The 17,059-nt window shown below is 52.7% G+C and overlaps 1 protein-coding gene across 23 annotated transcripts in view; it reads right to left on the bottom strand.

The window, feature by feature from the left end:
• The window catches only part of bltp1 (bridge-like lipid transfer protein family member 1), a 56,121-nt gene that overhangs the window by 20,781 nt on the left and 18,281 nt on the right, over positions 1-17,059 (bottom strand). For 17 of the 23 annotated variants that reach the window (XM_086150555.1, XM_086150564.1, XM_086150561.1 and 14 more), the window contains exons 27-51: positions 16,755-16,998; positions 16,201-16,683; positions 15,035-15,542; positions 12,930-13,000; positions 12,676-12,849; positions 12,457-12,577; positions 12,193-12,339; positions 11,622-11,749; positions 9,764-9,966; positions 9,492-9,692; positions 9,198-9,409; positions 8,695-8,840; positions 8,476-8,626; positions 8,234-8,386; positions 7,864-8,104; positions 7,531-7,679; positions 6,918-7,149; positions 4,142-4,303; positions 2,542-2,726; positions 2,293-2,468; positions 1,593-2,190; positions 1,323-1,521; positions 553-819; positions 376-469; positions 73-123 (exon numbers count right to left, since the gene is read on the bottom strand). In XM_086150555.1, the coding sequence (XP_086006681.1) occupies positions 73-123; positions 376-469; positions 553-819; positions 1,323-1,521; positions 1,593-2,190; positions 2,293-2,468; positions 2,542-2,726; positions 4,142-4,303; positions 6,918-7,149; positions 7,531-7,679; positions 7,864-8,104; positions 8,234-8,386; positions 8,476-8,626; positions 8,695-8,840; positions 9,198-9,409; positions 9,492-9,692; positions 9,764-9,966; positions 11,622-11,749; positions 12,193-12,339; positions 12,457-12,577; positions 12,676-12,849; positions 12,930-13,000; positions 15,035-15,542; positions 16,201-16,683; positions 16,755-16,998 (5,296 nt within the window). The remainder of the gene's footprint in view (positions 1-72; positions 124-375; positions 470-552; positions 820-1,322; positions 1,522-1,592; positions 2,191-2,292; positions 2,469-2,541; positions 2,727-4,141; positions 4,304-6,917; positions 7,150-7,530; positions 7,680-7,863; positions 8,105-8,233; positions 8,387-8,475; positions 8,627-8,694; positions 8,841-9,197; positions 9,410-9,491; positions 9,693-9,763; positions 9,967-11,621; positions 11,750-12,192; positions 12,340-12,456; positions 12,578-12,675; positions 12,850-12,929; positions 13,001-15,034; positions 15,543-16,200; positions 16,684-16,754; positions 16,999-17,059) is intronic. The other 6 variants (XM_086150565.1, XM_086150580.1, XM_086150571.1 and 3 more) reach the window with 3 other exon arrangements.

Raw genomic sequence — 17,059 nt, 5'->3', positions numbered from 1 at the left:
CAAAACGATGGGTTTGCATTTGCGTGTGTGTGTGTGTGTGTTGGTGTGTGATTCGGGAGAGTTCTGACATACAGAAACTCTTGTTTAGCTGTGCTGGTGGGAGATGTCGGGAAATCCTCCAGTCTTTGCACGCGGCGGGGAGAAAAGCAAAAAATAAATAAAATAAATAAATAAATAAAAAACAACAGGAAGAAGAGCACAACAGAGTGTGAGATGTTTCTCGTTCTTCGGCGATGTTCTCACAGCACAACCGGAGCCGGGGACGGATCAAACGCCCGGGCTGTCACGCCCCGAGCCCTACTTCATTAGTTATAAACAAAAAAAAAATAAACAAGCTAGAGCTGTGAGCGTGGAGGTGGAGGACCTGGCACGTACTGGATGTCGGGCGTTATCCCCTCCAGCAGCACGATGTTTACCCCTCCTATGTGGGCGGACGCGCAGGTCTCCGTCATCTTCTGGTGCAGGATGTCTGCGAGCAGGAGACGGGAAGAGAGCAACGTCAGCTCATGTGTCGACGTCAAGAGCGTGAGGGCCGCGTTAGCTTAGCGCCACCTTTCATCTTCTCCTTCAGCGTGAAGCTCCCGTGGATCTTTTTCAGCTCCGCCTCCATGGTCAGCCCGCCGATGTCGGCTTCCAGGTGGGTGCGGTTCACCATGCCGATGCCGAACACGATGAGCGTGACGTGCTGCGGCTCCGAGCTCACCAGGCTGCGGCGCCTGCCGCCGGCGCCGGGCGGCCGGCTGGGCGTGGTGGCGGGATCCTGCTGCTCGTTCTCGAAGATGACCTTGCAGAGCGGCTCCGAGGGCCGGCGGCCGCCCTCTGCAGGGGGAAAAGACAAAAAAAGCAAAATTTAATTTACACTGCTAGTTTGAGTGCAAATGAAGAGGATAAACAAGCAAAAGAGATTTACAAGGTGATGTAAGTACCAAACACGCTGCTAGCATCAGTACGTTAGCTTGGACAACAAAAGGTGTTGTTTACTGTTTACTCCACAGTTGCACTGATTTTTCAACACTACCGCCCTCTGCTGGACAAAGTGAATAGTGCACTGCTACATAATAATAATAAGAATAAAAACATTTTTGCTCTCTTTTTGCAATTTGCTCTCTTTATTAACCCATCATGGATGGACCATGAGCATTGGGCTCGTGGGGAGCAGTAAGGGGTTCAGTGTCTCGCTCAACGACACTTCGAAACACGAGGAACATAACAGTTCCCATGATGCACGAGGGCAGGAGGAAAGAACCGAGGGAGGCGGAGGGGGTTCCATGCGGATTTAAATTAAATGCTAATTATTTGCATACAAAAAAAAAAGCAAAAACCTGGAAGGCAGTTCTCCGGGGAGCTCTTCTCCAGGATGCCGGTGGGGTCAGAGATGAGGGAGTAGAAGTTGAGCAGCTTGTACATGTTCTGCCAGCACTCGGCCGAGGGCTCGCTCTGCTCCGACACCGTGATGGAGTCCGAGTCGTCCATCTGGATGGCCATGTGGTCGGCCACGTCGCGGGAGCCCTTCCTGGACACCTGCGACACGGAGACGTCGCTCAAGCTCCCGAATTCTTGAATTTCGAACGCTTTCTGTAAACGGGCTCTACCTTGGAGGTGCGGCGCTCGGACCGTCCAAGCGAGCTCCGCCCCCGCGGCTCCCTCCTCCCCAGAGTGTCCATCCCGGACGGGGGCCCGTTGGACGGCAGGCCGCCGGCGCCGCCGGCTCCCCCGCCGCCCGCCCCCGCACCTCCGCCCACGCCCCGCTTGCTCTTGAGGGTCTGCGTCCCGCTGCGCCCGGCGCCGTTGAGGCTTCCCCGGGAGCTGCGGCTGAAGTCGGACGACCTGAAGTAGCGGTACGGCCGCGCTTTGAAGGTCGGCGTCGGGGAGGCGGAGCCGGCGGTGTAGCGGCTCAGCTTGATGTCCGTCTGCGTGGCCTTGATGTCGTCGATCATGGTGCTGAACTGGTGGATGAGGCGCACCAGCGCCATGTCCACGCGCTGGCTGATGGCCTGGCAGGCGGTGGTGAAGTCGCAGTGGAAGGTGTTGTAGTGGCGGCGGTTGAGGTCGTGGAAGGTCGCGAGCGGGGCGGCGGTGGGTCCCAGCGGCGCGCTGGTCGACTTCTCCATCACCACGGCGTTCAGGCTGAAGGTCTCGATCAGGAGCGCCGGCTTGAACTCCAGCGGCGGGAGGTTTACCAGGCCTTGTCTAAGGAAGGGTTGGGGATCCACAAAGACATCGGGGGTTTCTTCCTCCGACTCGCCGTGACCGAAAAATCGTCATTTCTGGCGCCCTCGGGATGAATCTCACCTCCTGCCCTTCTTGTTCTTGCGCTCCTTGCTGGTGTCCGAGTCCACGATGTCCGCCCTCAGGCACTCCAGGTTCCCGGAGAAGGAGAGGTGCTCCCCGAAATACATCTTGTAGCTGAGCGGGGTGGTGTCCTGGGCCTGGATGCCCGTGTAGCTCAACAGGGGCTTGAAGACGACCTAAAAAAAAAAGAAATACCGGGAAGTGAGAGTTGCCTTTCTTGACGATTCCATTGAGTCAAATCCAGCTCACCTGAGCGTCGGCCAGCTGGACGGCGGCCGGGCACTGGTTCCCCTCCTCGATGTCGGCCATGTCGTCCTGGCTGGTGCTGTGCTGGGAGTGCTGCGAGTGGGTCCCGTCCAGCGTGTTCTGATCGCTGGACAGCACCGTGTTGAAGTCCGACGCCGAGGGGATGGTGGGCAGGTTGCACGTGCCGCCTGGAGGAAAGCCGGCCGTCGGGAGGCCGCGACGGCGAAAAGCACACGCACGGATCAGCCGCGGCGCGACGTAAAGGCGTTTGTAAATCTGTGTCGGTTTTTTTTTACTAGAGGAGCGATCGGCAGCTTTCGACCCGTTTCCCAGGAGCCGCAAAACCCTTCTGACATCTACGGTGGGCTGTAGTTATGAAATCAATGAAAGCTGTCTCCAATAAAAGGAGACAAAATTCTATTCCTGCATGCAACACAAACATTTTGATCTCCGAAAGAAAAGAAAAACTCCGGGTCGGGGGGTTACGTTCAAAGTCGTCCTCGTATTTTGGAAATAAAAGGGCGAATTTAAATTGCCCCTGCAAACCAAAAATACCGTTTTATCGCGTGTGCCGGGGCGTGCAGTCAGCCCTCAACGCAAATGGAAATAAACTATCCCACTAAACGCAGCAGAATATATATGTAAGAATCAAATGTCAATTAAAATGTTTATTTTTTCTGGTTAAAGTGATTTTCGCTCCTGTAGAAGCTCAATAAACGACGTCGAACGTCATGAGTTGTGGCGCCTATTTTGAGCGACAATAAATTAATTTTTTTCTCAATCTTACACGATCGCCTTAACCTTCAAATCTTCGAATTAGGTTTGACAAAAATAATGAACTAAAATCAAACTAATTTGAATAAAATGCACATTATTTATTTCCCAAAGCCACAGCAGCGGAGGGACGATCTCGCCGAAGTGCATCGGCAGCTGAGTAAACGGTGCACCTGGACTTTGGCGTCCCCCCGTGGCCCCGGAGCCAACTGCAACGCGCTTCCCCTCGTGAATTCAGTAAATTGTACATCCGACTCTGACGCACCAGCTGTTGCAGCCGGGTGTGTGTGAGATGGTAAAAGGATCGCTATGGATCACTATAACCCTAACCCTTGCGCTAACGGGCAGAATTAGCTCAGGAGCATTTGGGCGACTTCTTTTGTTCCCAAAACGCCCGACCGATACAGTTAAGCCGCCGGCTACACCAGGACGTTTACATATACTTGTCTCCATGGCAACCCCCGTGTGGTGTGGTGTGTGTCGGTGTTGCTTGCACCTCGTCCAAGCGGTTCTTGCACAGTAAGACGTTTTAACATCCCGTTAGGAGATGCTGACACAGATTACGGGGGAGGTTATCTAACGCACAGAACGAGCTATCACACCGGGGGTTCCGCTAGCTAACAGCCGCTAGCACAACACTCGGGGGGGGGTGAGGTGACCCCTGACCTCCGTCTGGACCGATAAGCGTCGGCAGCGCCTGGTAATGGTAGCGGCCGGCGGGGGAATCCGGCGGCGCTTCGAGACAAACTGCAACATCGGAAAAGGCAAGCGGTTTAACCGCGAGCGGTGGCGGGGCTGAGGGGGAAGGGGGGCGGTTTCGGCGGCGCACCTGTCTGCAGGCTGTTGTGCTGGGAGCGGTTGACGGGGGAGTCCTGGACGGCGGCGCCGCTCCGGTTACCCACGGCGTTGGACATCCAGTTGTAGAAACTGACGGAGGAGGGCTCGGACAGCAGCGGATGCTCCGTCAGCATGTCGGTCCCCAGGCTGTTCCCTGAGGACGAAGGGCGATGATGTGGAATCGTATTTCCAGGGGGATTTTTCGTGATATTCCGTTGCTCCGAGGAGCCGTTAGCGGCCGGCCGGCGTGGCCTTTTTTTGCCAACCGGTTGCTTGACATTTCTGGCTTTTACCGGAATGGACTTCTCCGTGCGTCGGCCTAATTTTCGCTTTTCAAAATGTTCTAGAAAGGCCACGCTGAAAGCTAACGTTGTCAGACGTTCTGGAGTGAAAACACATTCCTAGTGGTCCGAACAAACAAGTAGGTACGTTGCCGTTCCAGCATAAATAACTTATTTTGATAGCAAAAATCTTATTAATGGCTTGTTTGAGTACAAAAAAAGTACAAATCTTGGGCAGTTGTAGGTATCTATGACTGTAGCTGCGGATGACAACAATGTAAATCGAGCAAAAGGAAAGCAACTCCAGTCCTGCGCCAATAATACTACAGTAATACAGTATACGGGGGGTTACGTTCCAAAAAGAAGCCGTGATAGGCAAAATCCGTGAAGTAGAAACCTTTATTTTTTTTTTACAATTATTATACAATTAAATACTCTATTATACATTGCTGCTGTTGTCCTTATGTTTTGGAACGAACGGGAGATTCATTCATTCCGTAATGCCGACCTACAGCCGCATAGCTTTTACCTTCCCTTAGCATGTCCAGAAGTTTAACTTTATCTGCGATAGATAGCATCTTCCTGCCGCAGGTGCTTTTGTCGGTCCAGAGCGTTTTGTCAACATTATGGGTTTTAGAGAAACTCGAAATTGCGAGAGAATTTGCACGTATGTAATGTAAATTTGGCAAGCTGTTTTACGTACGTGTACATATTAAACTGCAACGTTATCGACGCACAGGTAGAGAAGAAGCAGAGTGACTTTTTAGCCAATCAGAATGCAGAACACGATGCGGGATGCAAATCCGTGCAGTAGCGAAACCGTGAAAAGTAAACCGCGTTATAACGAGGGATCACTGTACTATAAATTTCAGTCTGACTAATAAAGGTATCTGAGGGATGTTAAGACGGAAAATCAAGTTGTTCTCGGGACATGCGCTCCCGACCTCTTGGCCGGGTCACCCTTCCGGAAGAGATTGTAATTTCAACGGGCTTTCATCTGGTTAAATTCACGTTAAAAAATTTAGCACTGAAACATCTGCAAATAAGGGATCCCTGTGTCCAAAAACCTGCAGTCGTGTGAATGAGAAAGCGAATGGTTGACAATGGTTGCTCTCATAGTTATGTTTCCGTTTCGCAGACGTTCATGAAGAATCTCTTACTCCTTCATTCTGACATACGGCGTTTGCGACAAAGAGAGGATGAATACGTCGTGACGTGGCGCTGCACGAGGAAGACGACTCTGTTTACACCCGTCGGTCGTGCATTCACTTTTTATTGTTTGGGAATTTTTTTGGAAAGTTTTGCCTTCCATCTTGGCTCCCGAGCAAACGTCTTTTTTTGTATTTATGTCTTATTTTACGTGTCCCTCGCCGTATCGCAGGTCACCTTTGGCATTTTAATCTGTGATGCAGTTTTGTAACAGTAAAGCATTTTCCAAGGTGGCGACCAACCAAAACGTGGTGTTTCTGTATCCTAGCCTCTGATTGGCTCAGCAACTGCAGCGTCATCTTTCCCTGTCCATTTCCCTTCCATGTGCGATCAATTCTTGTTTAAGGGGATAGGAAGTGTTTTTAAAGGAGGATGGGAAAGATAAATACGAGTGTGGGGAGGGTCATAAAGCTTTAAAATATGTACTGCTCAAAAAAAAAGTAAACAACACAATGAAACTCCAAGTCAATCGGACTTCGGTGAAATCGAACTGTCAACTGAGGAAGCAACACTGATTCATTTTGACTTGTTTTAAGGCTATTTTATCAAAGTTGGATCAGCCTATAGTGTGTTTTTACACTTTCGTTTCGAATGTGACTCCAAATCCAGACCTCTATGGGTTAATTAATTTGATTTTCATTCATAATTTGTGCGTGATTTGGTTGTCAGCACATTCAACTATGTAAAGAACAAAGTATATTTAACAGGACTATCTAATTCATTCAGATCTAGGATGTGTTATTTTAGTGTTCACTATATTTTTTTGAGCAGTGCATATAAATTATAAACCAAAAATATGGTCGCTACTTCCCGGATTTTCATTTACAGCAGCTTGTTCTGGAACGTAACTCCTGCGATAAATGACTACTGTCCAGTGTTTTAATGTCCAAGATTAGGATTTTACCAGCGTGTAAGCATAGGTGAGTGACAGAAGTACTCGAGGACAGTATGCCGGTTCCAACTTACAGCAAAAATTGCATTACGTGGCACAGTTGGTGAGGATTTGCGACACAAATCCAAGACTCCCTGTGTATATATTTATTTGTGTGTGTGTGTGTGTATACGTGTCCCTGCGCCTCTCGCCCAATGATAATCAGGATAGAGCGCAGGAGAGGCGTCACATATATAGCATTAATATTTTAGCGATTATACTGAAGGGAGGAGTAACTTAGGTCAAGCAACAGATGGAATCCTTCATTTGTCCATGTGATGAGGGGAAAAAAAAAAAAAAAAATCACATGAGCTAACGCTAATGCTAGAGGTTAGCGACACACCCACCTGTGCGAGTGAGGGAGCTGCTCTTGGCGGCGGTGGCGGCGGACGGCTCGCTCCTCTGCGGCGTGCCCTCCAGCAGGTTGTGCAGGCTGCGGAAGCTGCCCGTCAGGTTGCTCAGGAGGCTCTCTTTGCGAGGGCTGTCCTTGGCCGGCAGGCCGGCGCGGCTGACGTGCGCCGGCGAGTCGGCCGCCGTGTCCCCGCTGGTGTAGCTCAGCGACTGGTAGGGGTGGGAGCCCTGGGGAGCGGCGACGGTTACGGACAGGGCGGGTTTAACGTCGAAGCACTCGGGATTCGTCTCAAAAGCGCGGCGTAATGGAAAACGGTCCGATCACGCACACAGATTTAACAGAGGACGACACCCTGCTCTTCACTTGGGAGAGGTTCTGTCAGTAAAAGTGGACTGTGATCCCCCTCCGAAGGTCACCTTGACTCTCCCTTCTTTTCGGGTGATGCTAATGCGGGTATTTATCTGCAGGGCGCTTCCTTCAATGGGGGGGGATTTACGATATACGAGTTAAGCCGGAGCTTTACAAACGGGACGCCGAGGGACGGCAAAATGCTCTTTAATTGTGATTCCTCTGGAACGGGCTTTCGCTACGGAGACGGCGACTCGTACCTTGATCCTGAGCGCCGACTCGTTGTGCGTGTGCGACTTGGAGAGCTTCCTCATGATCTCCACGCCGCTGACGGGGCCGGTGTTGGCCTCCTTGGGCGGCGGGCGGCTGCAGGCTCCCTCCAGCAGCATGGTGTGCTCGCTCACTGTGGCTTCGCAAAAAACCACACGGAATAAAGACAAGCCAGAGGAGGACGCTAGTCTGTAAGCTAACAGCTAAATTCTTTACTTTCTCCTCCATTAAACCACGTCTTTCCGCCGCATAAAATTAAGACACCAAGATCCGATGATGGTTTTCGGGATCAACGACCCCCTTTGCGCGTCTCGGGTTCCCACCTGCGTCATACTCGAACTCGGCGCCGTCGGCGCTGGTGTCGCTCTGCAGCGCGGCGCCGTTGTCCAGCCCGAGGGCGTTCTCCACCGGGTTCAGCGGCGGCTCCTTGGACTTGGCGAGCTGGTTGGGCCTCATCAGTCCGATGGCCTTGAAGCCCTGCGTCACCACGATGAACTTCATCCACTGCCGGGCCAACGCCACCAAGCCCTTCTTGAGAGTCACGAGGGCCGGGACGCCGTCGTTCTGCGGAGGGGAGGGAGAGGCGGCGGGGGGGGGGGGGACGCGTCACGCCGGCGACAAAACACCCGAGGCCACTTTAAAATATTCCAGACGCGCTTCGGCTGCCGAAACGTCGGGCGCCCTTGAACTCACCATGGTGGCCTCCTCGATGACGGAGTAGTCGGCCTGTTGCAGGTAGCGGTGCAGGATGTTGCAGAGCATGCAGGAAGGGTTCTCGTGCAGGTAGCGGGCGCGCTTCGTCACGCGGTTGTACTTGCTGCGGATCGGGATGTGGATGCTCTTTTTCTACAAAAAAAGCGCGACGTCAGCGGACGGATCCGTTTGTGTTTTCCGCGAGCTTCCTGCGCGCGCGCGTGTGTGTGTGTGTTGCCAACCTCGAGTGCTTCCGTCATGATGCAGCCCATGACGGCGCACACGCGGAGGGTCCCCTCCAGGTCCAGCTTGCGCAAGGAGGACTTCAGCTGGTCAATGGGCACCAGCCAGGCGCCGATGGCCGGCGTGGCCGTGCTGAGGAGATTCAGCTGCCTGCGGGCGCGGAGGTCAGAGGTCAAGGCACGCGCGTTCCGTTGAAACAACGTGCGTCAGAACCCTACCTGGAGATGGACTGCGACCGCACGTTGGTCGGGGCGGCGAAGCTGAACCAGATTTCTCGAATGGTCAGCTTCATGCTGCTGGAGTCGGGCGGCGGCGGCATGAGGGGGAGGTCCTTCTTCAAGTCGTCCGACTCCACCCCTTCGTCCTGGAAGACGACGGGGGGGACGCACATGTTACTGTCGCTCAGGTCGGCGAGATAATCCCGTCGCCTGACTGGTAACCAAAAGAAATTGGGTTCCCGCCGACCCATAGTTTTAGATCACCTCTGATGAGACGCGTGATAAATACACAGCTGTGCGATTTCCACTGTGCATCTTGAAGACTGAAGAAAAAAAAATGGTCACACCATGTTTTACTGGTTATCCTGCTCACAGCTGACACAGGGAAGGGGGCGGGGCTTAACCCGGCGGTGCTAGCTGTCAATCATTCGCTCTCGCTTGCGACCGGAAACCTTCTTGCGGTGGATTTATACTGTCAGTTCAATTCAGCGGAGACGACTCGCCTGTTCGTCCGAGTCCGAGTGCTCGTTGGCGTCGGACGGGGGGCTGACGGCGTCCTGCGGCAGGTTGTCGTCGGAGACGTCCGTGCTGTAACCGCTCCCCGTCTGGGAGCCCGTCGACCCGTTGGATTTGGATGTGCTGGTCTTGCCGCCGGCGTCCGAGTGGCCCATCACGCCGAAGGTGTTGTACAAGATGGCTCCCGACTGGCGGCCGCCTGGAACACCGGGATTCAGACGTTCAGGGGAAAAGAAAAAAAAAAAAAAAAATGGATAGAAACATCCAGATGCCGGGTTTACCTTTAACCGTGAGGTTCTCGATGCCGCACTCGAACATGATCCAGCCCCACTTCTCCAGGGACGGGCCGGTGCGTCCGGGGTCGGCCGAGCCGGCCTGCGCGTCCGTCTCGTCCACCATGGAGAACTCCTCCGGCTCCTCCAGGCCGAACAGCACCTTGGACTTCTCGGCGGGGATGGCCGTGATGGCGCACGTGCCGATGTCTGCGAGGGGAGCGTCAGAGGTAAACGTTTGGGGTTTCTGGCGAGCGTCTGGAAACCCGAGCGATTCCCACCTGTGGAGTCCAGGCCCCGGAGCTGGCTGTGGATGCGGTGCACGTTGAGCCGCGCCGCGATCTCCTTGCCTTTCTCGATGCCGGCGTTGGAGCGCAGCGAGCCGGACGACTGCGGCTGCATCTTGGTGGCCGAGGCGTACTTCTCCAGCATCACCGAGGGACGGCCGTGCTCCGCCGCGTTGGGCGTCTCCTCCACGATGCCCCTGGGGGGAGAAAGCGTCGAAAAGCCGGTTACGCCGGGGAACCTTTCCGAGCCAGAATCAGGCGGTTTTGCGTCTGTTTGGATTCGGCGGAAAAAATCGATACAGGAGGTGGATTTGAAATTAGAATTCTGGTCCGGTGGTTGTTTGCCTCCGACAGCCTGAGACGTGGACTTTTAAAGGGAACCCTGCCTGGGAGGACTAATGGATGTACATTTCATAACTCGTTTTTTTTTACTGTTGGTCTCGTACTAGAATGTGTTGTTAAAAAAGCACGAGGAATTAGCATTTCTTAAAAAAAAAAAAAAAAAATCGCATTTTATAACGCATATCTTAACCAAGGGTGCTGCCTTTGTTTTACTAGCACAATGCATGCTGGGTTGTTGATGTATGGAGGTCGCTGGTGTTAGCGTCGGCCTTCCCGCTGGTGTTAGCTTCGGCCTTCCCGCTGGCGTTAGCCTCGGCCTTCCCGCTGGTGTTAGCGTCGGCCTTCCGCTGGTGTTAGCGTCGGCCTTCCCGCCGGTGTTAGCGTCGGCCTTCCGCTGGCGTTAGCTTCGGCCTTCCCGCTGGCGTTAGCTTCGGCCTTCCCGCTGGTGTTAGCTTCCGCTTCCCAGTGGTGTTAGCTTTGGCCTTCCCGCTGGTGTTAGCTTCGGCCTCTCACTGGTGTCGGCGTCGGCCTTCCGCTGGTGTTAGCTTCGGCCTTCCCGCTGGTGTTAGCTTCGGCCTTCCCGCTGGTGTTAGCTGTCATTCAGTAAGGTTTAAATGCTTATAATGCCACATCGTGCTGCTTTTGTGTACCATTTCCAGTTCGAGGAAAACGAAGGGACTAATGCTGAGCTACACAGCTTTGCAAGGGACAGGAAAAAATGAAAGCAGCGGGAAATTGCTTGTGGACGTAAACAACTTCCCAAGAATCCGTTGCAGTGTTCTTTCCGTTTCTCTCCGGATTTATTTGACACATTTAGCCGAGCTAAGCTGCTGGAAGAGCTCACGTATGCCGCTAGTTTTAAACGGACGCTAAAGCCAAATGCCGTTCCTTGTTTTTCTTTCACAACCAGACAAAAGAGAAGTAAAACCCGAGACAAGTCAGGCCACAGGCAGGAGACGCTGGATGTGCGAGGATGTTAACAACCACAGTCACGGAGGAAACTGACAGTCAGTCTACAGAAAACAGCTGAAGACAAAAATTGAAGCTCCTGACAACAGACTCTCTCTTCTAGCATAGCAACGCAGTTGCCGCACGCACACAAGCGACATTTTGACGACTCTCGCCTGTTGCTCGTCTTCATTTTGAAGCTCATTTGGACTTCGGTCTTCATCACTCTCCTCTCTCAGGCTCAAACGAAGGCTTGCACACACAACGTTTTTTTTCCACCGAGCCCAAACCAACCTTTTGACATCACTAACCAAACAGTGTTGCCACAACAATGAATGAAAAGATTTCTGTTTAAAATTTCATACAAGCTACGATGATTTTATCTAGCTAATATTTATCAAATAGGACAATAACGTCTCGGTAACCGGGGATTCCTTGAATTAAATTAATAAATAAAAGATTCACTTGGCGGGACACTGCGATGTCACGTCCCAGGTGACCTTTAGCGACCTCTGCTCCGGGACAATCCGCCCGTTAGCGAGTTAGCTATGTGGGCTTGTACCTGTTCATCCTGAACTGCGTGGCGATCCTGTCGAAGCACAGCGCCACCAGAGACACGTGCGTGACACACTTGCTGGCGCAGGACGGCGAGCCCTCCTCCACCGAGGCCTGCAGCAGGCAGAGGTTCACCTGCGGGCGAGAGCGTGGAAAAAAATAAAAAAATAAACATTTCGGGAATCACGGAGCGGCGTTGCGCTAACAGAGAGGCCCTTCAGCGCGTCGTCCCCTCCCTTTTCTGCAACCCCGGGTGGAAAATTATTTTCCTCTCATCTGTGAAGACGCGTGGAGGGGAAAACGCGAGATCAATTTTGCACCAGCTGCCAATTAGGGCAGCGCGTTAATTAGCCGCGGCATTTCAAAGCGCTTTTCCGCATGAAACATAAATGATGATTTGGGAGCCGGCGCGGGGGGAAAGCGCTCGAATCAGTCGCGTCGGCAAACGTGGCTAAACGCAACGGCCCAGGGGGGAAAAACAAACACAAATAGAAAAACATTTCTGAGCACAAATACGGTAGTATTTCAGCCAGTTTTTCTGAATACAAACTCCCAAGCGCTTGGCTCTGTTAGGTCACCTTTGGGATGGAAACGTTGGCCTGGAGACCCTTGATCTTCACGTTGTCCGGTTTGACGGACAGGTCCGTTTGGCCCGCGATGTTGAGGGCGCCGTGGATGGCGCCCTCGGGCTTGGAGAGCTTCTGCTCCTGCTTGGCCGCCTGGCTCTGCGGCCAATCCCGGATAGAAAAAAAAAAACAAACAAACGCAGAATAAGTTAACTCCAGGCCAGGGGGGGGGGTCCGCGCAAATTCACGCTATTTTTCCCCTCCCGCCTGACTTACGGATTCGGTGACCGTGGATTTGCTGATCTGATAGGCCTCGTTGAGGACTTTCCCGTGCAGGTCGTCCAAAATGGTCGCGGGGTGACGGATGCTAGCGAAGTGGACCATGGACTCGATATACCTGGTCCAGACATGAATAAATAACTCATTTTATTAGCGCTACTATAGATTTAAAAATCAAGACTCTTCTCGCAGGCGTGGCCCGGCAATGACGGCTACCTGTCCAGGGACTCGGCCACCAGGGGCGTGAGCACCACGTTGATGGCGCCCTTCACCTCCACGATGGCGGTGGTCCTGGTCTGGGCCAGGGGCTGCTCCAGGGTCCAGTCGTCGGTGGTGGTGTCCTCGTCCGTGTTCTCCATGGCCCTCTTGTCCAGAGGAGTGTACGGCGTGCTGGGAAGAGACCCAGCGTGTTTGTTGTTTTTTTTCTCCGTTCGACGTGCGCCGAGTCACGCCGGACGGCACCGGCTTACCTGTTGTTCTCGCCGATCAGGTGCAGCCCTCTGTCCAGCAGGGAGCTGGCGGACAGGCCCTGCTTTGTAATCTGAAATACAAAAACGTGTTCGCGTTTGGAAAAAATCTGCACACCCAAGTGCTCCAACAATATACGCTGCTCCAAAAAATAAAGGGAACACTTAAAAAACACATGCTAGATCTAAATGAATGAAATATTCTTATGAAATGCTCTTTACACAGTTGAATGTGCTGACAACAAAATCACACAAAAATGATCAATGGAAATCAATTGTATCAACCCGTGGAGGTCTGGATTAGGAATCACATTCAAAATTAAAGTGTAAAAACAAACTCCAGGCTGATCCAACTTTGATGTAATGTCCTTAAAACAAGTCAAAATGAATCTGTGTTGCTTCCTGAGTGGACACTATGATTTCACACAAGTGTGATTGACTTGGAGTTACATTGTGTTGTTCAAGTGTTCCCTTTATTTTTTTGAGCAGTATAGATCATTTATTTTAGATATAGCACAGAAAACTTATTCTTGCATGACCTTTTGAGCACCTACCTCAGATGTTTACCAGAGATATGAGCACCAGAGGAGATACACTATGTGGCCACAAGTATTTGCTTCAGGATTCAGTTCTTTAACAGGATTTTCGCAGTAATTCAGAACTTGCATACTGTACATAAGTAACTCTACTCTATGGCAAAAAGTATTAGCTCACCTGATTTGACTCGCAAATGAACTTAAGTGACATCCCATTCCTAATCCATAGGGTTCACTATAATGTTGGCAACTATAACTCTTCTAGAAAGGCTGTCCGCAAGGTTCAGGAGTGTGTTTATGGGAATTTTCGGGACATTCTTCGCATTTGTGAGGTCACACACTGATATCGGACGAGAAGGCCTGGCTCTGAGTCTCCGCTCTAATTCATCCCAAAGGTTTTCTTTCGGGTTAAAGTCAGGACTGTGCAGGCCAGTCAAGCTCATCCACACCGGACTCTGTTACAAGTATGTTATTGCCAGATGGGGAAACGGGATTCATCACTCCAGACGAGGCGTCTCCGCTGCGGCGGCGTGTTTTACGCCACTGCGTCCGACGCTTTGCATTGCACTTAGTGAGGCGTGGCTTGGATGCGGCCGCTCGGCCGCGGAAACCCATTCTATGAATCTCTCCGCACAAAGTTCTTGAGCTGATCTGAAGGCCGCATGAAGTTTGGAGGTCTGAAACGATTGACTCCGCAGAAAGTTGGCGACTTCTTTGCACGACGCGAGTTGCCTTCATTCCCAAACACTTCCATACTTGATCCGTGGCCATGGAGGTGATTGGAACACCCGATAACGATTATTTGGATGGATGAGCGAATACTTTTGGCCACGTAGTGTACGTCTGCTCTGGTGAGCATCTGGTCAGAGCCTGAGTTTGCTCGAAACGTCACGCGAGACTACAGGACTGTCTCTGAAAATTAGAATATTGTGATAAGGTTCTTTATCTTCTGTAATGCAATTACAAAAACAAAAATGTCATACATTCTGGATTCATTACAAATCAAGTGATATATCGCAAGCCTTTTATTATTTTAATATTGCTGATAATGGCTTACCTTTGTACTAAAGACCTTAAAACACTTTATAGCCTCAACTTTGACACTTTATAGTTTCATTTGTATTTCTTAGTCACCCCCCCTTTTTTTTTTTACTGTTTATACAATTTCCTACTATTATTTGTTATTGTTATGTTTTACTTGAACTGTGGCACAACAATTTCCTTCGGGATAAATAAAGTTGTTCTTATTCTTATTCTTATCTTAAGAAAAATCAAAAGTCCTATCTCAAAATATTAGAATATCATGAAAAAGTATTTTTTGATTTTTTTTTAATTGCATTACAGAAGATAAAGAACTTTATCACAATATTCTAATTTTCTGAGACAGTCCTGTAAGTTTTCTGTGCTATATGTAAAATAAATAATCTTTAATTTTGGCGCACTTTTGGCATGCGGATTGTCTTCAAACCTCCATTCGGTCTTTTTTTTTTTTTTTGCCCCCATCCTTAACTGGACAGTGGACATGCGTGTTTTTTTTTTTTTTTTCCTTTTCCCACCTCCGTTGGAAAATACCTTGAAGGTGGGAACGGAGAGCTGGTCGAAGGAGGCGGAGCTCTCTTCGCTGGTGGGCGTGTCCAGATCCAGGGGTCGGTGCAGGGACGACTTGGAGGTCCGCTTGTTGGTGGGCTGCTTGACGGACCAGTTGGAGACCTGCCGCCAAACACAAGGAGAGTCGGCGAGGGGAGCGACGCCTCCTCCCGGAGAAAGATGGCCGCCGTTCGGGGCGGGGGGTTTTACCTGGTAGTGGGCCAGGTAGCTCTGGTAGCACGCCATGACGTGGGGCTGGCGGGTGACGGGGCCCGGCTCGGCCGTCTTCTCCGCCTCCACCGAGCTCTCCTCCTCCATCGCCAGCGCCGACACGAACGACGCCTGGGATATGTGGCTGGGCAGCGGCTGGGGGGGCAACGGAGGCAGCGGCGGTAATGGCGGCGGCGGCGGCAGCGGGCGTGGCTCGGTGATCAGCTCGCCGTTGAGGACGTAGGTCAGAGGGCCCTCCACGCTGTGGTAGATGGAGCTCCGACTGAAGGGGGAGGGAGGCCGGGTCAGACAGCTGAGGGTGTGTGTGTGTGTGTGTGTGTGTGTGCGTTTGTATTCCATCCATAAACGTGAAAACGGCTCAATGATTGATTGTTTTTTGTGTATTTGTGAGGAGGCTACGTCAATACACGAGTGCGTGTGTGTGTGTGTGTGTGTGTGTGTGGTGCGGGACAAAACAAGGGTGTTGTTAAACAAAGCAGATTTCCAATTTTCCCCCTCCGAAAAAAAAAAAAAAAGAGGAAAAACAACAGATAAATGGAAAGCGCGGCGCCCGCGGATCAAAACCCCTCATTTGTAACAACCGGCTCTTCATCACGTGGCGCCGCGGACAATCGAAGTAATGAATGGTATTTGCGGCGGGCGGCGAGGCCGGCGCTTTGGGGAACGAGCGGATGCAACACTTGCAGGGTATTAAAAAAAAAAAAAAAATGTCATTACACAATAATAATAGTCCGCTCCTCGTCTTCATGCGTTTTGTTGTCAAAGCGAGTTAAAACCGAACCGGCGTCCCCGATGGACGTCGACAAGGCGGCCATATTTGGATTGTTGTGATGCAAAACAACAGCTCCTGGGTGTCGGGGGCGGGGCTTAACCCGGATCCCCCGCCTGTCAATCACGCGGCGCCCGACCTCTGCCCTCACCTGTAGTTCTCCATGTGGTACGGCGGCTGCTGCGGCTGCTGCATCTGCTGCCTCCGCTTCTTCTTCCGGCCCGGGTAGGTGCCGGGGCCCTCGTCGGCGCTGCTGATGGGCTCGAAGTCCTCGGCGGCGGAGAAGTAGGCCTCGCTGTCGGCCACCGACATGCTGGAGTCGGCCGAGCGGTACTGGTGGAAGGTGTTGGAGTCGGCCGACGGCGTGAAGGGGAAGGAGCCGTAGCTGCGGCGCTGGCGGGGCGAGTCCAGCACGTTCTCGTCGCTGCGCGAGACCTCGCCGCCGAACTGGACGCCGCCGGACAGCACCGGCGGGGGCTTGTCGGCGGCCGACAGGCTCTTGGTGCTGCCCAGACGCCCCGAGTGCACGGACGACTGGCGCTTGAGGGGGGAGCAGAGCGGGGAACGCACGGAGGAGCACTCTTGGGCGCCGTTGGGCGACACGGGCGAGACCACCGGGACGTCCCCCAGCGTCCTGGGAACACACCGCCAGAATTAGAAACGAATAACCGCCGCGCCGGCGCCGCACCGGACCGGCGCACTCACTCGGCGAGGCCGCGCCCGTTGACGGGGAACATGCGCTCCTCGGTGCTCGGCGACGGCGAGTCCCTCTCCCCGGCGAGCAGCGGCAGCGCGGCGCTGGATGAGCTGTTCTCCTCGGAGGAGGAGGCGGAGCTGTGGGAGCGCTGGGGAACCTGCAGGCTCAGATGTGGCTGGTTGCGTCTCTCCGGCACCTCCGGCGGCGGCGGGCAGGGCGAGTGCGAGTCCGTCTTCGGGACGGCGGCCCGGCCTGCGGAGACTTCCTGGTTAGCGGCGGCGGCGGCGCGCCCTGTTATGTTTAAACGCGGCAT

This window comes from Fistularia commersonii, chromosome 8 (assembly GCF_037954325.1).
Source record: "Fistularia commersonii isolate RoL2024-O1a breed Wild chromosome 8, RoL_Fcom_v1.0, whole genome shotgun sequence".
Taxonomy (NCBI): Eukaryota; Metazoa; Chordata; class Actinopteri; order Syngnathiformes; family Fistulariidae; genus Fistularia; species Fistularia commersonii.
Note: the sequence above shows the minus strand (reverse complement) of the source record. Positions and strands in the feature narration are given on the sequence as shown.